This window comes from Balaenoptera physalus, assembly GCF_965194825.1.
Source record: "Balaenoptera physalus genome assembly, chromosome: 2".
Lineage (NCBI taxonomy): Eukaryota > Metazoa > Chordata > Mammalia > Artiodactyla > Balaenopteridae > Balaenoptera > Balaenoptera physalus.
This window is the reverse complement of record NC_138883.1, coordinates 173,017,361-173,042,110: the sequence shown is the minus strand read 5'-3', so window position 1 is coordinate 173,042,110 and position 24,750 is coordinate 173,017,361. Positions and strand designations below refer to the sequence as shown.

At 40.9% G+C, this 24,750-nt stretch overlaps 1 protein-coding gene across 3 annotated transcripts in view; it reads left to right on the top strand.

Moving 5' to 3' along the window:
- Positions 1 to 24,465, top strand: part of NMT2 (N-myristoyltransferase 2) — a 55,630-nt gene extending 31,165 nt beyond the window's left edge. Inside the window, exons 3-12 of one of the 3 annotated variants that reach the window (XM_082452893.1) lie at positions 1,517 to 1,661; positions 4,389 to 4,507; positions 4,604 to 4,695; positions 4,819 to 4,935; positions 6,175 to 6,345; positions 7,514 to 7,622; positions 15,130 to 15,300; positions 20,360 to 20,527; positions 22,376 to 22,513; positions 22,699 to 24,465. In XM_082452893.1, coding sequence (XP_082309019.1) covers positions 1,517 to 1,661; positions 4,389 to 4,507; positions 4,604 to 4,695; positions 4,819 to 4,935; positions 6,175 to 6,345; positions 7,514 to 7,622; positions 15,130 to 15,300; positions 20,360 to 20,527; positions 22,376 to 22,513; positions 22,699 to 22,719 — 1,251 coding nt within the window. In that variant the 3' untranslated portion in view covers positions 22,720 to 24,465. Of the gene's footprint in view, positions 1 to 1,516; positions 1,662 to 4,388; positions 4,508 to 4,603; positions 4,696 to 4,818; positions 4,936 to 6,174; positions 6,346 to 7,513; positions 7,623 to 15,129; positions 15,301 to 20,359; positions 20,528 to 22,375; positions 22,514 to 22,698 lie in introns of those variants that run through there. The other 2 variants (XM_082452894.1, XM_082452895.1) reach the window with 2 other exon arrangements.
- Positions 24,466 to 24,750: the final 285 nt, after the last annotated feature.

Sequence of the window (24,750 nt, the reverse complement as noted above, 5' to 3'; positions counted from 1 at the left end):
AAAAGAGGCCCAAACAAGAGAAATATAAAGATACAGTATATTAGAACAACAAAATTATTTTGTTAAATTAGTATGTGTCATTGGTATATATGAACCTGATGATTCAGACATCAATCAAAATGTAAGATAAACGGCTTACAAAATTTGTGGCAGTCCTGGGTGGTGCTGTTAGACTTCCAAGAGGAGACGTTAAGACTTCAAGCTACCTCTGGTTAGACTCCAGCACTTTGTTTCTTGGAATCATTTTAGGGGCAAGAATCTTAAGGGGACCCAGTGAGTAAAGCCACCACAGGATGGTCTGTATTAAATAAACCCTGTTTTGTACTGGGTCAAACAAGCAAGCTTCCCAGATTAAAAGATTTGCTCCAGACCACAGACTTCAGAGTCAAAACGGAACAGAAGTCCAGAGCTGCTGTTAATAAACCATTGAGGGTCGATGGTACCTCTCCTTGGTGCCCATGGTGTTGACATACAGGGATACCGAAGACTCTGAGACGCCTTCTAACCAATTCTGAACCCACAGTGAAGAGCATTCTTTGTATGGCATCAAAATTCTAAAACTAATCGATAATTTCACATGTTGAACAAACCTCACTGATTTCCATATTCAGTCCTACATGCCACTTGCTCATTTCAATTACAGTCTCATTTTCCATGAGGGATTTCCCAAAAAAAAAAAAAAAAAAAAGAGGTGCGGGATCTTCAGAGATGACAGGAATATTGGCTTTGAGGAAGGAACTTTAGTATTTAAAGGCATTGTCAATTTTATAGACTGAGGATATGTATTACTTAAAAGGGAGATTATTTCCTACTCTTGGGTTGGGGAGAAAAGGCTTTTATGGTTGCAGAAGATCTGAATTCACAGAGGAAACTGCTCACCGTCGCTGTCTCTGGAGGAGCATCAGAATTGGGAGAGGGCAGGGTGTGGTCCAGGAGAAGGCATCCTCAGAGAGTCCTTTCCTGATGAACTTCCTTCCCAGCCCAGCACTACGTTCAGATTTCTTTCTTTCTTTTTATGAACTAAAATTTCCCTTGTCTGCCTGGTTTCCATTCTAGAAGTTATTTCCCTTGTCCCCACGTTGCTCCTGCCGAGCATTAACCCCAACAGCGAAGCCAAGGCTGGAGTCTGACCGGCTGCTGTGTGATAGTAACATTTGCATGGCACGGCACTCCTCTCTGCTGCTCCGCCCACATGAGTAGTCAATGGTGAGGACCGAGGACCCTTTGCAGATGGGTGGGAAACTGAAGCAGAGAGTGCTTCGGTTTGCTTGAGAGTTCCCAGACTGTCAGAGCCCCACTGAAGCTATAGGACTGTTGTTGCCTTTAACCCAATACGTTTGCTTGTATTTTAATACGTTAGCATACTTGAGCCCAAGGGCCAGGCATAGAGGAGGATTGTGCGTTTCTCCAGCGAACGCTGTATAGTCTCCAGTGCAGGTGCACGTGGACCTGCCCCAGGTTTGGGAGCAGCGGCAGCTTCCTCATATTTTGTGTCTGTGTGTCTTTGCTGTTGTAGAATCCCACCATTCCAATGCAGAAGTTGCAGGATATCCAGAGGGCAATGGAGCTGTTATCCGCATGCCAGGGCCCCGCCAGGAACATTGATGAGGCTGCCAAACACAGATACCAGTTTTGGGACACGCAGCCGGTACCCAAACTAAGTAAGCTTTTCTGCCTTTTCCCCCCCAAAAACAAAGCTGGGTTAACAACAAACAAAAAAACACAGAAGAGACTTTACTTCACTTATATGATTTGTTTTAGACCGCAGATTCGAAATTTATACAAAAGTCATATTTTTCTTCCTAAAATAAGTGTTGGGTGGCGACATTGGCTTTCAGTAACAACAATTTTAATCTAGCTCCTGTCCCTATAAAAAATATAGTTTCCCCACACTTCAAACATTAGTGTATTAAATATATGTATATAAGAGGGCTCTCGCCCACCCCCAGTTTTTTGGTTCTGATCTTCATGGAGTGGTTTTTCTTCTGCATAAATTTTTAGCAATCTCACACCTCAGTTATCCCAAAAGACACAGAAAATTTGCCCTGTTAAATCTTACTAAAATGGAAAATTTTGCTCTGATTAACAATAGGATTCTGAACACTCACCCATGTTGTTGATTATTACCAATGTGATAACATTCCAGTATAATAAGCGAATTGGGACACCCCGTGAAGGCCTTCATAAGTGCTCTGGGTTGTGTAAAAATCTGTAATAGGCCTCTTTCCCTCGGTGCCTGGCCTGCTCCATCACATTTCACTTGAACTTTTACCACTTAAGGTTCTGTAAACTTAATAATTTAATAATTATTAAATTAATAATTTAATAATTAATAAAGAAACTTAATAATTTCATTGTTACTCTTTCACATTATGCCAGAAAAAAGATGATATAAATGCCATAAAAATGTTTTTCAATGTATTACAAGCTAAACCTGCTGCTTTGTCGTATGTTTATATGAAGATACATATTTCCATATATTATTTCCATATTTTTCTTCCTTGATAGTTCCAGCTCCAAAATCTGTATAATAGAAGGTATTCATCACCATCCCAAACTCTTATTAGCCCAGTTACGTACACATAATCAGTTTTAACAAATATAAAGCAAGGAACAGTCCTCCTCTGTGCCTTCAAATAATGGGTTTCAAACTTTTTAAAAGTGACCATTCTTTTTCCACCCATGCCCACGCCAAGCAGCTTCAAAATCATGAGCTTCAGAGCATGAAAGAAAGAGGAAAGCAATTATCTTTGCTTGATTTTTTTTCTTTCAGGCTCTAGAAATTATTTGGTAGTGGAGGAAGACCCTCTAGCATGAGTTTACTGGATTTTAAATGACATTGAGTTGAGTGACCATTAGCTACAGGGGTGTAGGTTTATTGATCTGAATGTATTGGGTTCGGCTAAATTCTGCTGGGGGCTTTTGGGTCACTGCCCAGGGGAGAACATTCTCTTCCAGCTGTCACCTCACCCCAGCGCACCTCTTTGGGAAGATAGCCCCGCTGCTCACCTCGTTTCGGCCCCTCCCCTAAATCCCTGCAGTGTTCTCAGGTTCCTAGAAAGTTCTTTACGTACCTCAATCAAGGCAACACCAGGTTAATGGCGGAAGAGGGAGCCTGAGGTCGGGGAGAACAGTTGAAAGTCAGGGAGACTCTGCCTCTTTGTTTCTCTCCAGAGCCATGTCCCGGTTCAGTCAAAGACACCCAGCTGGTGGGCGCCTGGTGTTGTGTGGGTCGGCCAAGCCCTGGGCAACTCCCAAGGAACCCCAGGGGAACAGCTGGGAATCTGGCTCCTAGGGCTGACCCTGGAGCCTGAGGTATTCACTTGGGGGTGTGCTGGTAGAGTGGAGAAAAGATGAACGTGCCTAGTTAAGGATTAGGAAGAAGGGAAGAAGAAACCCCTCAGGGCTGGTACAAACCCTGTGACTTCCCCCCTGTAGAAAGGTCTGTGGTGGTAGTAACCGTACCTGAAGGTCATTTATTCAGCAGATATTGTTTGAGTGTCTACCACTAAATGCCAGGCACTGGGGCGCAGACCCGGGAAGCAGTGATGGGAAAGCAGGATAAACGGTGGGCTGGCGGGGAGGATATACTCCATGTAGGAAGGAGCTGTGGTCGGGGAGGGTGCTGTGAGGACGTTACGAGTAAGGTTATAGCTGAAAAAAATGCCTGCAGCCAGCCGTGTGAAAGGCGGGGGACGGGCCTTCTGAGCAAAGGCCCAGTCCGAGGGAGGGCGGTGGGCCCGCAGCCCCGAGGGCAGGGCTGGGTAGATGTGTCGACGGTGGCCAGGCAAGCAGTGGCCACGGTCGAGGGCCTGGATTTTATACCAGCCTTGCTGGGAAGCTCCGGAGGAAGAAGTGGGAAAGGGCGCCTTTGTGGAAATCGCTGGAGACACTGATGGCTTGCACTGTGCTGCCAGCAGCCCAGACAGAAGTAAACAGTCCTGAAATTAATTTTGAATTTTGCTGGGAAGGGTCAGGTCACTGCAGCCCTTGCCCCCCGTTTGTTGAAAAGGCAGAGTTAAACAGAAAACATCTCTAAGGCAGTCGTATCAAGCCTGTGTCGCCGGCAGTTGTGCTGAATGATTAATCTGTAATCTAGGAGTTCAGACTGAGAAGTCACCATTGTTTCGTAATGTCCAGTTTGCCAGGGGATGACAGAGGATTTCTCCTGTAACTGGTCCACTACCGTAACCCTCCACCACTGCGTAACCACCCCGCTTCACGCTGGCAGCAACTGAAACAATACAGTACTTTTAAGGATTATATGGAACTCAAGAGCCCTAAGCACGCTTTTGTTTCCTGTAACTGACCATCTTGGATCATCAGGACACTCTGTAATTGAATCGTCTCTCTTTTTGTCTTTATTTTTCCCCTCCTCCCCGTCCCAGATGAAGTAATAACATCTCATGGCGCAATTGAAGCTGATAAAGAAAACGTGCGTCAAGAACCGTATTCCCTGCCGCAGGGTTTTATGTGGGACACTTTAGATTTGGGTAACGCCGAAGTGGTGAGTAAAACCCTCGACCTCGGTCCCTGAGTTGGCGTGGGTTGCTTCTGCGCTGGTCCCAAGCATCACAGGCAGGATGCTTGTTTGGTCTCGTAGCTCAGGGAGCTGTACACGCTGCTGAATGAGAATTACGTGGAAGATGACGACAACATGTTCCGGTTTGACTATTCGCCCGAGTTCCTGCTGTGGTGAGTCTCGCCGGTTACGTGTGCCTGCTGGGGACAGGGCGAGGTGGGGTTGGCCTGTCTCTGTCTGTCCCTGTTTTCCTGGACACTCACCGCATCTGTTTTCCTTGCCCGCACTGACTTCAGGGCTCTGCGGCCCCCAGGCTGGCTCCTCCAGTGGCACTGTGGAGTCAGGGTGTCTTCGAACAAAAAACTAGTGGGGTTCATCAGCGCCATTCCCGCGAACATTCGGATCTACGACAGGTACATAGTGAAGCTTGTCAGTTTTGATACATTGCTTCTCCAAGAATTATGATGAGAATAGGCTTTTTTTTTTTTTTTTGGCCGCGCTGCGCGGCATGTGGGATCTTAGTTCCCCAACCAGGGATGGAACCTGTGGCCCCTGCAGTGGAAGCGTGGAGTCCTAACCATTGGACCACCAGGGAATCCCCTAGAATAGGCTTTTTGAAATGACTGAATGCAGGCTGCTGATGATGAGGGAGGTTGTGTGCGTGGGGAGGGCAGAGGTGTATGGAAACGGTACTTGCTGCTCCGTTTTGCTGGGAACCTAAAACTGCTCTAAAAAATAAAGTTAAAAATAATTCATAAAAAAACAGGTTGTGAACAGTGACCAAAAAAAAAGAGCTGTATTTTTCTCTATCTTTTTTCTCTCTCTGCCTCTCAGTCTCATACATGCACACACGGGTATGTATATATATACGTAGCAGAAAAAACAAAACTGTAAATAGGTATTTCAGATTTGTTTCTGGGGAAAAAATTGCTCGAGGGATTCTTTTTAAGTCTTTCTATCCACAGGATATGTCTGTTCCATTTTTGCTCTGGGTCTTCAGCCCAGAAAGTCAAAGATACAGTTATGAAACACGAAGATCTAATGCATAATAGGTCTCTTCACCTTTCAATGTACTGGGTGAGCTTATTTACTGCTGAAAAGCATTTGATCTCAAGGAATATTTTGTGCCAAATGAAATGCCTGCGTATCTGGAACCAGAGCAGAGGATGGGCTTTGAAGCTCTAGAAGGCTTATTGTCGCTCAGAAAAGCACCAGCTCTGGCCTGGTCGAGGCACTTCCCAGGGATCCTGGGTATTGCATTATGCTCCAAAGCAACGTCCTATTAGATTCTGCATCTGGGTGGCCCAGTTACCGTCGTAATTGTATACATTACAGGAAAAACAGATATAGAAACTTTGAGGCACAGCTGATCCAGTTTCTACACTGAAAATTCAGAAGAGACCAAAGTTTTCAAATTTATTTAGAACGAGGGTTTGCATCTCCACAGCCTGGAGTTTTGATCATTTTGGTGGGGGAGTATGGAAAATAGCTGAATCTGTGAAATATCTAAAAGATAGAATATTTTTCTTAAATATTGTGTTAAAGGAGGGCTTTCAGTTTCTTATTCTTTGAAATGTTATAGGTGTTGTCTTGTTTTTTGAAAATGTTTTCCTCTTACGGTGACTCTAATTTTCAACACCTTTATTTCTTAGTGTGAAGAAGATGGTCGAAATCAACTTTCTTTGTGTTCATAAGAAATTGAGATCAAAACGGGTAGCCCCAGTGTTGATTCGAGAAATAACCAGAAGAGTGAACCTGGAAGGGATTTTCCAGGCCGTTTATACCGCTGGAGTGGTTCTTCCGAAGCCAGTGGCCACATGCAGGTAATAGCATCCCACCTTTATCTTGCATATCACCTGTACCTAACGCTTTGAGCCTCCCTGCCATGATTGCTACAAGTATTATTCTCCACCCGAGTAACCCAGAGGGACTTTGGCTGACCCGTGATGATGTGGTTGGTGGGTAGCAGAGATGGAGATAGAACCAAGAACCACTAGCCCAGTATTCTCGTAATAAACCCCACAGTCACCTGTATACTAATGGTGCTACATCTCCATTTCTGTGTCTCTTCCATTTGAGAGAATAGTCTCTGCCTTGGGAAACCCAGGGCATCAGTTATCTCGAGATGCCCTGTAGTACGATTTTCTTTCCTTCTCTAACACGCAGTGTTATACCAGTGCTATCAGGAACTACTCCAAAAGCTTGATAAACATCAGCTGAAAAACCCATTTTTCATACTCGTTTGCTAAGAGTAATAAGGCTAAAGCTGTTTTTATTTCTTCATCTGCTCTTATCAAGCTTTCAAAGGTTAATCTAGTAAGAAAATTGTTTATCAGATTGTCACTTGACTAACCTGTTCCTAGAGCATCAGAAAGAGTTTATCTCCCTCTGTTATTTTTGTTGACTCAAATAAGATGAAACTTCAGGAAAACAGAGTATAGAAGACAAAACTGTAAAATGACTCTCTCCTATTAACTCATTCATAAATAAACAGAATAAATAAGACTTCACAGGTGTTATTTTAGTATAATCATTCATCCGAGTACCTAAACTAGAAACACTTAAGAAATTCAAGCTTGTTTTTCAAAAAGTTGTCTTCTTTGGTGTGCGTTATATAAATGTGAAGGCTACTAAACTTAAGGAGAGTTTTTTCTTGTTTTTAAACTTTTTGGTTTGCCATCTTAGAATCTGTGGTGCTCATTCAATACTTACAGACTGAGCATTATCAATATTCCCTCTGCAATTCTAAGATTTCTCTTTATTGAAAGAGACGGATGGTTACAAACAACAAAGGAACATAACTGGGACATCATTTAGAGGTAAAAAATGACAGATAAAATAATTGCATAGGAAGAAGGCCAGCACCCAGCACTACACGGGGCCCAACATAAGTGTTCATCCAATGCTCCTATAACAGCTGAGCTTAGACAAAGGTTGAAAACTTGGAGAGTCAGAAATCAATTAGATCTTAAAATCTGTATTGTATTCCAGATACTGGCATCGATCACTAAACCCTAGAAAATTGGTAGAAGTGAAATTTTCTCACTTGAGTAGAAATATGACTTTGCAGAGAACAATGAAGCTGTACAGACTTCCGGATGTAAGTAAGAATGATTTGCAGTTTTTCAAAGCTGTTAATAACGGAAACTTTTAATGTAGAAAAGAATTATTTGCAGGAAGCTAAATACTGGCTCATGGGTCTGAGGATGTGAGTATGCAGCTAAAAAGACTGCATAGAACTCGGGGGCCAGATAAAAGGAGGTGGGTTTTTTTTTTTTAAGGCTTTATTTAAAGTTCTTCAGCTTGGGGTTGGAAGGGCTTGAATTCGAGACATGTAAGTTTTGAAATTTTGAGTATTTATATTCTGTTTAGGAAGAGGAAAGAAAAGTTCACGCTTCTGATGATATCTTAACACATGGAACTAAGGAATAAGGTTTAAAGAAGGAACCCTCGGAGAGGAAATAATGTCGCGTTAAATTAGCATCTTTTTAAACTAGTAAATTCCCAGTGTGAAAAGTTGTCTCTTAGTAAGTAGAAATTTAAACGTGCTTACCAGTCTTAGCTTTATTTGGGGCTCAGATGGTGAATGAATTATCTATCGCTACATAACAAATTACCACAAATGTAGAAGTTCAGACCAACACATGTGCTATCTCTTGGGTTCTGTGGGTCAGGAATCAAGGCACTGCTTAGCTGAGGCCTTTGCTTCAGGGTTTCTCATGAAGCTGTCATCAAGGTGTCAGCTAGGGTCGGGGCCTCATCTGAAAACTTGACCGGGGATGGATCCACTTCTAAGCTCACATGGCTGTTGGCAGCCTTGAGTTCTTTGTGGGCAGTTGGCCTGGGGTCCTCAGTTCCTTGCTGGCCGTCGGCCTGAGGCTGCCTCAGCTCCTGGTCGGCTGGGGTTCTCTGTAGCGTAGCTTACAACACAGCGGCTTGCTTCATCAAACCCAGCGAGTAGAGTCTACAGAGCGCATCTGCTAGTAAGATGGAAGTTAGAACCCTGCGTAATCAATTAAAGTGGAATCACGGTTGCTGTATGTCATTGGTTAGAAGCAAGTCACAGCCCCCACCCACACTTGAGACAAGTGGATGGCGGGGACATGAACTCGAGGGACACAAACAGGAGGGCAGTCATCACTGGGGCCATCGTGGAATCTGTCCGCCAAAGATGGGATCTTTCGTGTAAAGTTTTGATTTCGTCAGAGCTACTCTTTCTTTTGGGTTGTAGTAGATATTTTAACTCGATTGAGGGCTTCTTGTGCAATATAGCCGTGTTCCTCCCAAAGAAGGAGAGGACTTCACCATTGGAAGGTGCAGCCGACTCTAGCGCCTTTTGTCTTGGGTCAGTTGTGTGTTTACCAAATGCATGCGGTCTGCGGCTGCAGGAATTGATGTCTTTTTTCTGATGACAGATCAGAATCACCTAATTTCTGACTCAGGCAGAATTTCATAAGGAGAAAAGTGGAGGTGAAGGAAACCAGGTGTTGGAGATGTCAGGGTCGTCATTCCGGGGCTTCACCACCTGGTAGAGGGCCTGGAAGGCACGGTCTCCCTTCTGCCTAAGCTGTAGTTGCAGACAGTGGGGCTCGAACTAATGAACTCACTGCCTATCTGTGAGGTCAAGGACAGAGGGGGCCATGTAGATCAGAACAGAGATAAATAAAAAGCACAGGTGACACAATGAAGGAGGGTCCACGTGTCCTGGGGAAGAAGGACCAGGCCCCCTCAAGTTGGGGTGACAGAATTGAAGGTAAGTGTGTGGAGATATGTGCACTGAAATGGAGATGCAGGAAACTGCTCTAAGGGGTCACACCATAATCATGACCATCGTGATTTACTGATCAGCTAGAAATAATTTCTGCTAGTGGCCGAGCCCCAGAGCCACTGAGAGGGACAGAGTCATGCAGAGGCACAAGTGGCCATGAGAAATAAAGAGGCACAAGAGAGGCACAGTGCACAGCTGAGACAAGACACCACTGATTCTCAGCGTCCTCCTTGCAGATTGTCACATACTTTGCCGTATGCGAGTTGAAATAAGAACTGGAGGCGTGCCTCCTTTTTTCACTAGGGGCGAATGCTGTTCTTCTTTGGTCTCCCCAGATTTAAGTTTCTTGAGCCTACACCTGTCTAGCTTGTGGGTAAGGAATGTGCCCCCTTACACATAGTTGCCTAACATAGAATGAAGAATAAGGAATTGTAGTAGTTGTCGTTGGTTTATTCGGGATGATTAGAATTAGAGGTACTGAAAGTTATTTTTGACTTGACTTTGTCCATCAGCCTCCATATTTTTGTACAAGCATCCATCAACTCATAGGTAACAAAGTTTTGACAAGCTGGTGATAAATCACTGGTCGGGCATTCGTGGTGAAACCAGATTTTGGCATCTTGGTTGTGGTTAACCTAGTTTCCTTGGTGGAGCAGTCCTCGTCCGGCCGTGTTGCTATGGTGATTGCCTTTTTTCTTCCCTAATAAGTTGAAGTTTATAAAGTGCTGTCACGTATATTGTTCAGTATATTCTTCCAACCACCTTTTGAAGTCAGTATTCGTATCCCCATTGTACAGATGCAAAGACTGAGGCTTGTGAAGGTTGATGCTTAGACCAGGGCCTGTCAGTAATAAGTGGAGGACTTGGCGGGCAGGCCCTAGACGTCCATGTTTCTCCCGTGAGGTCCCTTTGCCTCCACCCTCACCTCTAACACAACCGCCTTGGGGGCACCAAGGCCCAGTCCCACCAGACGTCTCACTGTGCCGTCATTAGAGACCAGGTTGAGGCAGGAAGGGATGAGTGTCAAGGTCCAAACACCTCTCATTGATGTGTTCCAGCCTCCCTCCCTCCTTTTAAGTCATAGGGAAGGAAAGAAAACTAAAGAGTAAATTAATAAAAAAAAAAAAAGAGAGAGAGAAGATAGAAGAGATGCAAGTAGAGACACTGGAAAATTGAAAGGTGCTTCGAGCAGCCACCGTGGTGTCAGCTCCTGAATCAGACGCTGGACGAGGCAGCATACAGCAGACCACCTCCTTCTCTCCTGAGGGCCCAGACGGATGACGCCCCCGCTGGCAACTGCATCGTTTAAGAACATTTTTGTACCTTGAAGTGTAAAGACAAAAACCTTACTGAATACAGCTTTTGCTCTTTGATTCTATCTCGTTTTCTGATTCGCCAGGCCCGTTTCTGCTCACCGTGCCGGCTTTACATCTTTGCTGTGGATGTCTGACTATAAAAGTCAACATTGATTGCAGCCAGCATTATGCCAAGACTGTTAACATTCATTATCTCATTTATTATCTACACCGATCAGAGAGGGCAGGTCATCATCCCCAGTCACAGAAGAGGACATTGAGACACCAGATTGATTTGCCCGGAGTCTTCCAATCAGGACAGAACCATCCCTGGGACCCATGCCATTAGCTACTGTTACCTGCGAGACTAAGGTTTTCCCAAGAGGAACACAGTTTCCTACCCTTTCAGTGTTGGTTTGTTTTTAATTTGGTGTTGAGAATTTCCAAACCACGTTGGGTTTTTTTTTTGGTCGGTGCTCTTCAAGGTGAAGGAATTTGAAGCAGATAAAAAGCAGGAGTCAGGTTAATCTCCCAGTGTCTTTACATTGTGTTGCAAGAACTTTACGCCTGGGAAGACATGCTGAGACTCAGGTGTTCTCGATTTAGTACCTGTCGATGTTTTTTTAGTGTTTAATGTCCTACTGCTCCTTCTTAAATCAAATAAATAACCATAATCATTGCTGACATCTCTGCTATGGAATCTTAGCTCCAAATCAGTTCACACCACATAGTTTGACAGAGAACGGCACTGCTTCTGCTTTTCAGTAGGGCTCTGAGCTTTGTTTCCTTATGTGCTTACAGGCAGATTTTACACAGATTTCAGTGCATATAGAGTCCAACAAGTAATGCATATTAGTTGGATGGTGGGAAAGTATCTGATTCAGAAATAGAGTTTGCTTATGAAATTTAAGATTTTCTCAGTTACTGAAAGTTTTTTCTGCTTTTTATTGAAGTCTCAGAAAACATTGCCACTTGATTCTTTCAGATTATGCCAAAGCTGAAATTTTTATCTAGGTATAACATTTACCCCACCTCTTCCTGAAGACAACAGCTATTATATAAAATATAATTCTTTTTTTTTTTTTTTGGCCGTGCTGCGCAGCTTGCAGGATCTCAATTCCCTGACCAGGAATTGAACCCGGGCCACAGTAGTGAAAGCCCGGAATCCTAACCACTAGGCCACCAGGGAACTCCCTCAAATATAATTTTATATTTTAAAATTTATTTCGTGCTTCTGTAGATTTCTTGGAGAGGATGTGACTTTCTGATGTTAGAAAGAAACAAGTTTAGGCTCTGAGACACATAAGCCATTGTTAATCAGCAAAAGTAAATATTCTTCCCCTGTGTCTAGGACCTTATATGTTTTTATAGCTGGATATAGTCTGATGTTCTCTCCTGCCTTAATGCTCCTGTAAAAACTTGTTTGAAGTGCTTGGAAATTACCAAGTTTATGTGTTTTCTCCCTGCCGGTTTGCCAACCAATACTGTTTCACTGAGTCTTCCTTATCTAAGTTCTATTACCCATTTTTCTGACCTTCAGAGACCTGAGGTAGCAGTTCTCAAAGTGTGGTCCAGGGATCCCTGGAAGTTCCCAGAAACCTTTGGGGGGCCTGTGAAGTCAATTTTTTATAATAACACGAAAGTATAATTTGCATCTTTCATTTCATTATCTTACAAGTGCACTGTGCAGTCTTCCAGAGGCTATATGGAATGTGAGCTTATATATTCTTTTTTTTAAAATTTCTAATTTAGTTTCTAATATGATAAATATGGATAAATATAACCCACGTAGGTAAAACTCTTTGGGAGTACTGAATAATTTTTAAGAGCATAACAAAGTCCCAGAACAAAATATTTGAGAACTGCTGCTTTAAGGGTGTCTTCTGGGCAAAAAGGATGTTGATTTTAGTGATTACACAATATGAAAATTCAGTGAATAAGAACTGTGCTGCAGAAGCATATTTTGCTCCAAAAAGGAGTTGGCAAGCTTCAGTCTTCATTTCTGAATGTTCTCTGTGAACAGAGAGGATGTATCCTGTTGCTTTCATTAGTTAATCTCATTGCTTGATATTGTTGATTCTTACTGAACCAGTAACAAAAGAAAGAACAATCTGATGTTGAGAAGGCTTATTTAAAATGTATCAAGGTCATCCTCATAGTAAAAAATAATCTTTTCAAATGACTGCAGTATATATTTGGTATGGCTTTGGCCTTCCTACCAGCATTTAGAAATGTGTATTTATTTCATGTAACACCATTTAGCAATCACATAGGTTCCCTCTTCCCATGAATTGCAGTGTAGAAATGCTCCGAATAACTAAAATTGGCTTAGGGAAACAAAAGAAAAATACAGTTTCACTCCTGGCTTGTACTTAAATGCCAGGCTGTAGAAATATCATCTCTTCAGAGCTGACAGTGACTTTTTTCCGTGTCTGCAGCCTTCACCTCACCTTATTGGGTAAATGATTGTGCTAAAAACCTAGGAATTCATTCATTCATTCAACACCTATTCAGGCCATTATTAACCAAGGGTTAAGCCTTGGGTGGGACCCGGGACCTGGAGATTTCGGGTCCTTTGGCTTTGAGATCCACAGAAATACTAAAAGTATGAGTTCTCTATTAAATGTCAAGGACTTAAATTCTGTCAGTTTAGAATATTAAACTATTTTAGCTGCATTACTGCGTCTTTGTAGATTCCATGAATCATAACTGAGTGGCACATAGTGAATACTCAGCTAAGGACTGCTGGGTCTGTAAACACAAAGCCCGTCTCCTCCCAAAGTGAAGCAGTAATCAGTCAGCGGTTCTTGTCCCAGAACCTTAGAAACCTCAGCACAACTACTAACATCCATCAGAGCCGACACTCAAGATGAAAGCCCGTTTTCCACCTTGGGCTTCTCCCCTACCACTCGTCTGGGGGCATGCAGGAATTGTGATGATCTAATTTTTAAAGGCAGTTTTTAATTTTAAAGTACTTAGATAAACAACAAGGTCCTAATGTATAGCACAGGGATCTATATTCAATATCCTGTGATAAACCATAATGGAAAAGAATATAAAAAAAGAATGTATATGTATGTATAACTGAGTCACTTTGCTGTACAACAGAGATTGGCACATTATAAATCAACTGTACTTCAATTAAAAAAAATCTAAAAGTACTTAGTGGTAATTTAAGACAGAAAAGATAGAATAGCACTATTTATATACAAGTTATTTGTCACTTAAAATTTATCCAATATTTCTTCAAGAAAAAAGATATCGAGTTAACTGGAAAAATGCAGTTGTATTTGTAAGTATTAAGTTTTTTCTTTGTACAAACAAGCAAATGTAGTGACCTTTCTCACTTCTGTTGTCAAGTGTCCTGGTGTCTGTACACTTCCTATAGTTGCTGTCTGGAGCTCTTTTAAGGATAAGCACTTGAACAAATCCAGATGGGGACTTGTCCTGACCTTGAGGGTTTGTTATTCCCATGGCCTAATATAAAAACTTTGATGTTCTGGAATGATGGATTCAGATGCCTATTCTGATCACCTTTTAATCAAAAGATGGCATGAGAAACCAGGGCCACTACTTGGCAACCAGACATTCATTCTTGGCAATTAAAATGCTTCCCTTCCCATACTGACCAATATGATTTTTACTTTTCTTTCATTTTTATTGCTCACGAGAACAGAAGAGCTACATTTTTTTCACGGACCATTGGACAAAAAGTTTCTCAGCCATTTTCAACTGTGTTTTCAAAATGTCAGACGTGGCAGTCTTAAAAGCGTGATCCTCCAGAACACATGCTGAGATTGTTCTGCCCTATCGTGTAGGCTGTTAAAGTTCTTGGCATGGGCATATAGATGAACTTGTAGTGTTCTCGTTGGTTTTGTCTGGGTCATGGGCAATACTGACCAAAGACCTGGTACACAAAGATAGGATAGAACATGTCGTGTAGCTTATATTCTAAACTAGTGGTTCTCAAGCTTTATGTGTATACGAATCACCAGGGGATCTTGTGAAACTGCACATCCTGACTTGGTAGGTCTGCGGCAGGCCCAAGATTCTGCAGTTCTGACAAGCTCCCATGGGATGCTAATATTGCTGGTCTGGGGATCATGCTTTGGCGCCAAGTTTGTTTACTCCTCTTATTTAAACCTCCCAACTGGTTTTTTTTTTTTAATAAATTTATTTATTATATTTTATTGGCTGTGTTGGGTCTTCATTGCTGCAAGTGGGCTTTCTCTAGTTGCGGCGAGCAAGGACTACTCTTCATTGCTGTGCGCGGGCTTCTCATTGCAGTGGCTTCTCTTGTTGCGGAGCACAGGCTGTAGGCACGTGGGCTTCAGCAGTTGAGGCGCACAGGCTCAGTAGTTGTGTCTTGCGGGCTCTAGAGCACAGGCTCAGTAGTTGTGGCGTACGGACTTAGTTGCTCTGCGGCATGTGGGATATTCCTGGACCAGGGCTCGAACCCGTGTCCCCTGCATTCGCAGGCGGATTCTTAACCACTGCGCCACCATGGAAGCCCCTCCCAACTGGTTTTGTTTTCACTCCAACAGGTTACAAAAACTTCAGGCTTGAGGCCAATGGAACCAAGAGATATCAAAGCTGTTCAAGAACTAACCAACAGTTACCTGAAGCAGTTTCATCTAGCCCCGGTGATGGATGAAGAGGAAGTAGCCCACTGGTTCCTCCCCCAAGAGCACATCATTGACACTTTTGTAGTGGAGGTAAAGAGAAGGTGATAAGATAGTACAGAGAAGTATGAGAACACTGTGCAACTGAGTCCATTTTCCAGAAGGATCATAGAGTGTCCATTCCCTTCCTGCCTGCATGACTCACTGCTTCTGAACCAGCTTCCTGCTCACCCTTTCAGAACCAGTTGTTCTTACAGCTTCCATTCCTGGCAGAAGAGCACAACTTTTGCTACTTAATCATGGGGAATCAGGGTTCTGATCTGCTCTGTTGTTGTCTGTGTGATTAATTGCTTTTCTTAGTTTTGAAAAGCCCAGTTTGGATGATCTCATCTGAGAGGGATGTGTCCCAAAGTTTAATATTGTTTTGCTTTTGCAAAACTGGTTGGAACTGAACTGCCTTTGTTCAAGATGGCATAATTCAACCACTTCACGCAACCCTTGTCTTCTTGATTTGTAAAAGGTTTTTTGTTGTTGTTTTGGTTTTTTGGCCACGCTGTGCAGCTTGCAGGATCTTAGTTCCCCGACCAGGGATAGAACCTGGGCCCCTGGAAGTGAGAGCGCCAAGTCCTAAACACTGGACCACCAGGGAATTCCCTGTAAAAGTTTTCTATAGCCTGAATACTGATACTTTGTATTGTGGTCCATTTCTGGATTCTCTATTCTGTTCCATTGATCTCTGTGTCTATTTCCCCACCAATACCACATTGTCTTAATTACTGTAGCTGTATAGTAAGCCTTGATACCAGGTAGAGTGATTCCTCCCACTTTATTCTTCTTTATCAAGATTATTTTAGCTAATCTAGTTCCTTTGCCTTTGCATATACATTTTAGAATAAGCTTGTCTTTATCTACAAAAGACCTTGCTGGGATTTTGATAAGAATTACGTTAACTCTGTAGATTAATTTAGGGAGAATTAACAAGTCTTCCAATCCATGAACATGGTATGTCTCCATTTATTTAGGTCTTCTAAAACTTATTTTATCAGCATTCTGTAATTTTCAGCATCCAGATCCTGTATATTTTTTTTTTAAGTGTTTACCTAAATACTTCATTTCCTTAGAGTGATTATAAATGGTATTGTGTTTTTAATTTTGGTTTCCACATGTTCATTTTTAGTATGTAGAAATGTAATTGGTTTTTCTTTGTTGCTCTTGTATCCTGCAGGCTTGCTGAAATCACTTATTAGTTCCAGGAATTTACTTGGAGATTTCTTGGGATTTCAACATAGACAATTGTGTCATCTACAAATAGGGTCAGTTTTATTTCTTCCCTTCCCATGTGTATGCCTTTTCTTCCTTTCTCTTGCCTTATTGCAGGGGCTAGATATTCCAGTACTTTATTGAATAAGGGTGGTGAAGATCAACATCCTTGCCTTGTTCCTGATATTAGGGGAAAAGCATTCAGTCTTACCCCATGAATCTTATTCCATGATGTTAGCTGTAGGTTTTTCATGGAAGCTCCTTATTGATTTGAGAAAATTCCCAACTTCTTTAGAGTTCTTATTATAAATGGGTGTTGGATTTTGTCCAGTGCTTTTTCTGCTTCAATTCATACAATCATGATTTTTCTTCTTCAGTCTGTTCATTTATGGATTTTCAAATGTTTGACCACCCTTGCATACCTAGAAAAATTATCCACTTGGTTATGGTATATAATTTATACATTATTGGATTTGGAGTGCTGATATTTTGTTGAGTATTTGCTGAGTTCATGAGAGATATTGGTCTGCAGTTTCTGTTTTTGTACTGTCTTTGTTTGGTTTTGGTATCAGGATACTACTGGCCTCATAAGATGAGTTGGGAAGTATGACCTCCTCTTCTGTTTTCTAGAAGAAATTATATAGAATTGGTGTTAATTCCTTAAATGTTTGCTAGAATTCTCCAGTTGAAACCATCTGACCTTAGAGAATTCTTTTGTGTTGAAATAATGAATTCACTTTCTTTTATGATTATAGGACTGTTCATCTTGTTTGAGTTTTAATACAGTTTAGAAGAATTGGTCTACTTCTTCTAAATTGTCAAATTTGTAAGAATAAAGTTGTTCATAGTATTCCCTTTTAATGGCTACAGAATCTGTAGTCATAGCCCTTATTTAATTCTGGTAGTTCTGTCAGTTAATGAGAGGGGTGTGAAGTCCCCAACTATAACTCTGGATTTGTCTTTTTCCCCTTCAGTTCTGTCAGTTTTTCTTGATGTCTCTGGAGGGTCTTGTTTGGTACTTATACATGTTGGACCTGCATGAGTTTCTAGTGGATTGATCATTTTATCATCATGTAATACCCCTCTTTGTCTTCAGTAGTTTTCTTTGCTCTGAAGTCTACTTCCTTGTATATTAATACAGGCAGACCTCGTTTTATTGCACATTGCTTTATTGTACTAAGCAGATAATGCTTTTTTTACAAATCGAAAGTTTGTGGTAACCCTGTGTCCAGCAAGTCTGTTGGTGCTATTTTTTCCAACAGCGTTTGCTCACTTTGTTTCTCTGTGTCACATTTTGGTAATTCTTGCAATATTTCAAACTTTTTCATTATGGTTAGATTTGTTATGGTGATCTTTGATGTTACTACTTCTACTCGCTGAAAGTTCAAATGACGGTTAGCATTTTTTAGCAATAAAGTATTTTTAAATTAAGGTATGTACATTGTTTTCTAGGCATAATGCTATTGCATACTTAACAGACTACAGTATAGTGTGAACAAAAGTTTCATATAAACTGGGAAAACAAAAAAATTCGTGTGACTCACTTTATTGCAATATTCGCTTTATTGAGGGGTCTGGAACCAAACCCACAGTATCTCTGAGGTATACGTGTATAGCCACTCCTACTTTTTTAAAATTCATGTTTGCATGGTATATCTGTTTTAGTCCTTTTACTTTCAACCCATCTATGTCATTGAATTTGAAGTGAATTTCTTGTAAACAATATATATTTGGGCCATGTTTCCTTATCCACTCTGCCAGAATTTCTTTTGATTGGTGTTTCTTGACCATTTACATTTGATGATTATTGATATGTTAGAGCTTAGGTCTTCTATATTATGATACATGTTTTCTGTTTGTTTCTTCTGGTTTCTGTCCCTCTATTTCTGTTTCCTTGCCTTCCTGTTCCTTGAACATGTTTGGATGTCTTGATTTATTTATAGTGCATTTGAGTATATTTGTGTATAGGTCTCATGATGGTTGCTCTGGGTATTACAATATACAGATGTGACTTATCACAGTCTTCTGGTATCCATGTTGTACCACTTCAAGTGACTTTACTTCTCTTTACTTTTTCATCGTTTTTTTTTTTTCACATCTGTATTAGAGTATAATTGCTTTACAATGTTGTGTTAGTTTCTGCTGTACAGTCTCATTGTTTAAATATCACTGTCTTGAGTATCAGATGGTGTCATAATTTTTGTTTCAATCATCGAGTCATTTATAAAACTCATGAGAAGAAGCATAGTTCAAAGTATGTACCCAGATTTCTGTTCCTTCTTCCTTCCTTCCTTTCTGATGCTCCATGATGCTTTCTTTTATGATTTCCTTTCTATTTGAAGAATGTACTTCGGCCAGTCTTAAAGGTATGTCTGCTAGCAACAAATTCTTTTAGTTTTCATTTGTCTGAGAATGTCCTTATTTCCCCTTCTTTCCTGAAGGAAGTTTCGCCAGGTACAGAATTCACGGTGGACGGTTCTTTTCTTTCAGCTCTTGTGCCACTTGCTTCTGGCCTCTGTGGTTTCAGGTGAGCAGTCTGCTGTCATTTGAATTAGTATTTCCCCATAGGTAATGTGTTGTTTCTCTGTGTCTACTTTCAAGATCTCTCTCTGTCTTTAGTTTTTGGAAATTTCATTATGATGTGTCTTGGTGTGGATTTCTTTGGGTTTATCCTGTTAGAGTTCACTTGGCTTCTTGAATCTACTATGTCCGTTTTGCCAAATTTGGGAAGTTTTCAGCCATTGTCTCTTTCAGCCCCACATTTTCTTCTTTCCCTCTGGGACTCCAATGATATGAATGGTGAATCTTTTGTTACTGCCCCACAGATCCCTGAGGCTTAATTCTTTTTTTTTTTTTTCAGTCTGTTTTCTCTCTGTTGTTTCAGATTGGGTAAATTCAAGTTCAGTGATTCTGTCCTCTGTCATCTCCACTCTACTATTGAGCCCATCCAGTGATTTTTTTTTCCCTCTAATTTCTGCTGTTGTGTTTTTCAAGTTGAAAATCCTTAATAAAGCTGAAAATTTAGGTCTTTAAGTCATCTCTCACTTTTGCTTAACATCTTTAATTTCATAATGTCTGAAAAAAAGGTTTAATGAATCAGAAGCACTCAAAAACCAGATAATACATCCTCTGGAATTTTCTGCTAAAACAAATATTAGCAATGACATATGTGGTCTAGCCTCCGCAGCTGTATACTTCAAATATATCATGGTTTGAATTATATGCAGACTTGCATAGGTCACTGCAGGTTAATAGAAATAATGCAAACAATATTGGCTAATTTCTTGTATTGAAAGTGTACCAGTGATGACAAAACAAACACCATCTTTTGCATCCCTTTTGATTTTTGATAGCTTCAGGTTTTCTCAGTTATTCACACACATATATTTTGGTGCAGTACCAATGCCTTTTTACAAGCTTCTAAAAAAACAGCTTCCAAATCCTATCCAACTTCACCTTAAGCTGATACAATTCCTGCCTTGTGCCAAGAAGATTATTATACAGTATCCTTTAGTTGGAAAAGGTAGCCTTCTAATCCTTGGTGCTCTTATTCCTGCAAAAACAATGAATTTACTTTTATCACTGTCCCATAAGTCTAGAGAGACTCATTAGTCAACCAGAGAGCGTTCCTTTTAGAACATTCTACTTCTTAAGAACTTGATGCCAGTCGCTGACAAGCACTTAGGCTGAGGCACAGCTCCACGCTCTTCCTTGGCCTCTGCCCAGCATATGGTAAGGGGCTCCACATCAGACTTGCAGAGCGGAGCATGAGCTGTTGCTTTTCATTCTAACGGAAAGCTGTGGAGCAAGTCAGAGATCAAGACGTGAGCTGAGATGCCTGGGTGAAACTTGTTCAAGGAGATGTTTACCTGACGTTGCCTTTGTTCTTTAGAACTCCAGTGGTAAACTAACTGACTTCCTGAGCTTCTACACGCTCCCCTCCACAGTCATGCATCACCCCGCTCACAAGAGCCTCAAAGCCGCCTACTCCTTCTACAATATCCACACAGAGACGCCACTGCTGGACCTCATGAACGACGCGCTTATCATCGCCAAGCTGGTACGCTACTCACTCCTTGCCGTCCCGTCTGTGTCTCCAAATATGTATATCGGAGTATATCAAACACCTCATATTTTCTTCCACACGGTGGGGGGGTTTGTTTGAGATACTTCTTACTGTTGACAGTCAAAGGAAGAATTTTGATAAGAGGTTTTTTTTTTTTAACTTTAGTGGCTATTTTCATCATTAATTCTGTTGTAACTTAACCAAAAAGACATTTTGTACAAATTAGAAACTTGTAACCCTTATATAAAGATACACGAAATTCATAATGTAAGGAATATAAGAAAAATAACGTGATCCCATGATACAGGCATACCTTGGAGATATTGTGGGTTTGGTTCCAGATGGTTCCAGATCACTGCAGTAAAGCAAGCGTCACAATCAAGTGAGCCACACGAGTTTTTTGGTTGCCAGTGCATATAAAATTTATCTTTACACTATAGTGTTGTCTGTTAAGTGTGTGCTAGCATATTTAAACAATATACAGACCTTAATTTAAAATACTTTATTGCTAAAAAAAATGCTAACCATCATCTGAGCCTTCAGCGAGTTGTAGTCATATCAGAGATCACAGATCACCATAACAAATATAATAATGAAAAAGTCTGAAATAATACAAGAATTACCAAAATGGAACACAGAGACAAGAAGTGAGCAAATGCTATTGGAAAAATGACTCTGATAGACTTGCTCAATGCAAGGTTGCCATAGACCTTCCATTTGTAAAAAACACAGAATCTGTGAAACTCAATAAAACAAGGTCTGTCTGTATGGGGAAAATATGAGTGTGTTGCAGTGAATAATTGGCAACAGTAGGTTTTTTGATTCAAATAAATAGTCTCTGAATTTTAAAATTAAAGAAATTTAACTATTAGAATTATTATTATTAAAAGGATTTAAAATGAAAAGAATTAAATTCAAAATGTTCCTTATTATATTTGTATTATTTTTCTATTTCCTCAGTGTGGTAGTTAGGATAATTGTTAAATTCTTGCTACAAATAAACATTTTCCTTTAAAAAGAAATTGAAATCAGCTGACGGGGACATTTTGATGTAATTGCTGAGTGAGAAGATAAATATTGTTCATGAGAAATTGGGAGCAACACATCAAAAGTGTCTTCCTTGTAGTCTTCTTAGTATTTGATCATTGGAAACATATTTTTTAATCTATTATAAGTGGATCCCCAAATCAGCATTCTCCTTTGCTTCTTTGATCTTGTAGCTCATTTTCAGCTACCTTCCCAAAAAGGCCAGTAATAAGTTATTTAAGGTAAAACCCCTGAGAAATAGAAATGTAGGTGCTTCATCTATATCACATTTTGCATAGTATTATCTAACCTTTTTTTTAAATTCTGTTTTTACTATTGAAATGTTACTAAATTTATTTCCCATCATCAGCCCAAGACAGATACACGATTTAAAGTCTTTACAGCTTTGATTTCTTGGTGTAGGTTCAGGTAAGTCAGAACGTAGAAAGGCCAGTAACTAACAGTTCTGGTGATAGAGCCATCTAGGCAACTGTTTGCTTCAAAAACAGGGACAAAATATTTCCTGAAATTTTAATAGATTATGTTTTGTCAGCCATCAGACTGCACTTTTCGATTCAGCTTTTCTGGATAATCTTGCTGACTCCATCAGATTCACTGCTTGCTAGTTTAATAAGACAGTTTTGAACTGAATTCCTAACCCATACTATATATTGCAGACATTAAACCTTATTATAAATGCATTATCAATTCAAGCTATTTGTAGGGGAATGAAATGTTATACTGAAATACATAATATACAACACTCTAATCCTTTGAAACTTTAAAATTAAAAAAAATTTTTTTTTACATTGACAGAAAGGATTTGATGTATTCAATGCGCTAGATTTGATGGAAAATAAGACATTCTTGGAAAAACTCAAGTTTGGCATAGGCGATGGCAATTTACAGTATTACTTGTACAACTGGAGGTGTCCAGGGACAGAGTCCGAAAAGGTAAGTGAGGTTGATAAACCTTTGTAAACTTGATAAATTTACCTAGAAAATCCCATACTTGCTTCTCTTCGGATTGTTGAGAGGTTTTTTCTTTAGTAGCTTTTTTAAAATATAGATCTATTGTACTACATTATAATTTTTCTTGCTCACTTGTTTTTGCTATTCCATTTCTTCCCTCCCTTTAGGTTGGACTCGTATTACAGTAGATGGATATTTCTATTTCTAGAACTCTGATGTCATCATTTGTTAATATCCTAGTTAATGATTCCTGGAACTGCCATTCCAAAGAATAAAAGCACAACCTAAGTGACATCGAAGTGTCAGTAACAGAAAAGATGGAAAAACATCCACTGGTGACCAATAGAACACATTTCTAGCTAGAATGTTAACATTCATCCTTTTTTTCACTGTTGACCCATTTGTAGGAGGGATGGAAGGAGGATACAAAGAGCACATTCCTCTAATTTTCAACCTTCTGACTGTCTCTCAATGAAGAGAAGGTACTTGTCCCTCTCTAGAAAAATGGACCGCTTTTCTATGGATTGAACAGAATCACAGAATCGTGTAAGAAAATCTTTGCCATTGTGTGGAGATAAACTGCTGCCTTTCTGTTTACTAAGTGGGGGTCTGTGGGTCCATGTAGCAGAATGAGGGAGCCATTTGGAAAGGGCTTGCTTATGTCACTGCACATGATCTCATCGGGAACATCTATGGAGCCAGCATTTCTGTAACGCAGTGATGAGTGGTGGGTGTTAAAGTGAAGAGTGAGATAAAAATGTGCTGGTTGGGGGCTTCCCTGGTGGCGCAGTGGTTGAGATCTGCCTGCCAATGCAGGGGACACGGGTTCGAGCCCGGTCTGGGAAGATCCCACATGCCGCGGAGCAACTAGGCCCATGAGCCACAACTACTGAGCCTGCGCGTCTGGAGCCTGTGCTCCGCAACAAGAGAGGCCGTGATAGTGAGAGGCCTGCGCACCGCGATGAAGAGTGGCCCCCGCTCGCTGCAACTGGAGAAAGCCCTCGCACAGAAACGAAGACCCAACACAGCCAAATATAAATATAAAAATAAATAAATTAATTAAAAAATAAAAAGATAGGCCTAGAGCTACAGAAATTAAAAAAAAAAATGTACTGGTTGACTATTTCTCTAGAAGCAAAGTTGCCAAATCAATAAACACACAAATGGGTACTTTGATCTTCAACAGGTTTGTGGATTGGTTCCAAAGCAAGGTTTGGGGCAAGCATTAAGTGTGTTCTCTGAAGAGCACACACCCCTGACAAACTAGACTGTTCTGCTCCTGCAGAGACTCTTTTCTTCTCAGCAACAGCCAGGATACGTGAGGAAAAGAAAAATCAAAGCCCTCAAGTCAGAAGACATGCCCAGTGGAGTTTATTAGTGCCATCAGGACACTGATAATTTGAATGTTTTCTATTACTTATGCAGAATTGCACATATTCCTTTATCCTGACTCTAATTTATCATGAAAGCTGTCGTGCTCTAGGAAGATGTCTTATTTGTAAATAAGTCTTGTGGTTTTGTTACTGATGGTGTTTTTATCTAGGATTTGAAAAACCAAGTTTCTCGGTGTACATAGATAATGTATATATCACCAATAGCCCAAGGGGAAGAAGATGCTGGACAAGGCCACCTAAAATGGCCTCGACTCAAATACCACAAAGCAGATACTTCTTCCTGCCTTTATGTACCAGTGCCTAGGCCGTTCAGTCCAGAAAAACCTGATTACCTTCGACAACAGGATGCCCTTCCTTCACGTTATAAGTAGTCAAAGGACACAATCATACCTTATAAAAGCCAGGCAGGAGCTAGCACACTGTGGCCCATAAGCTAAACTCAGCACATCACCTGTTTTTGTACAGCCCACGAGCTAAGAATGGTGTTTACATTTTTGAATGGTTGAGGAGAAAAAAAAAATGTTTTGTGACACATAAAAATTACAGGAAATTCAGATTTCAGCATCCATAAATAAAGTTTTATGGGAACAAGGCCTCATTCATTCATGTGTTGCCTGTACGTGGCAGGCAGAGTTGAGTTGTTCCGACAGAGACTATGGACCCAAAGGCCTAAACTTGGCCCTTTAGGGAAAAAGTTCTATTGCCCCTGATTTCCTCTGAAAATCAGAAAGCCTCTTTCCGCAGCTTCCCGTCATCCTGAAGGCCACCCCACAGCTGTGGCACCCTGAGACCTCCACTAGGGGGCATGCGTGGGCTCCGAAGTCG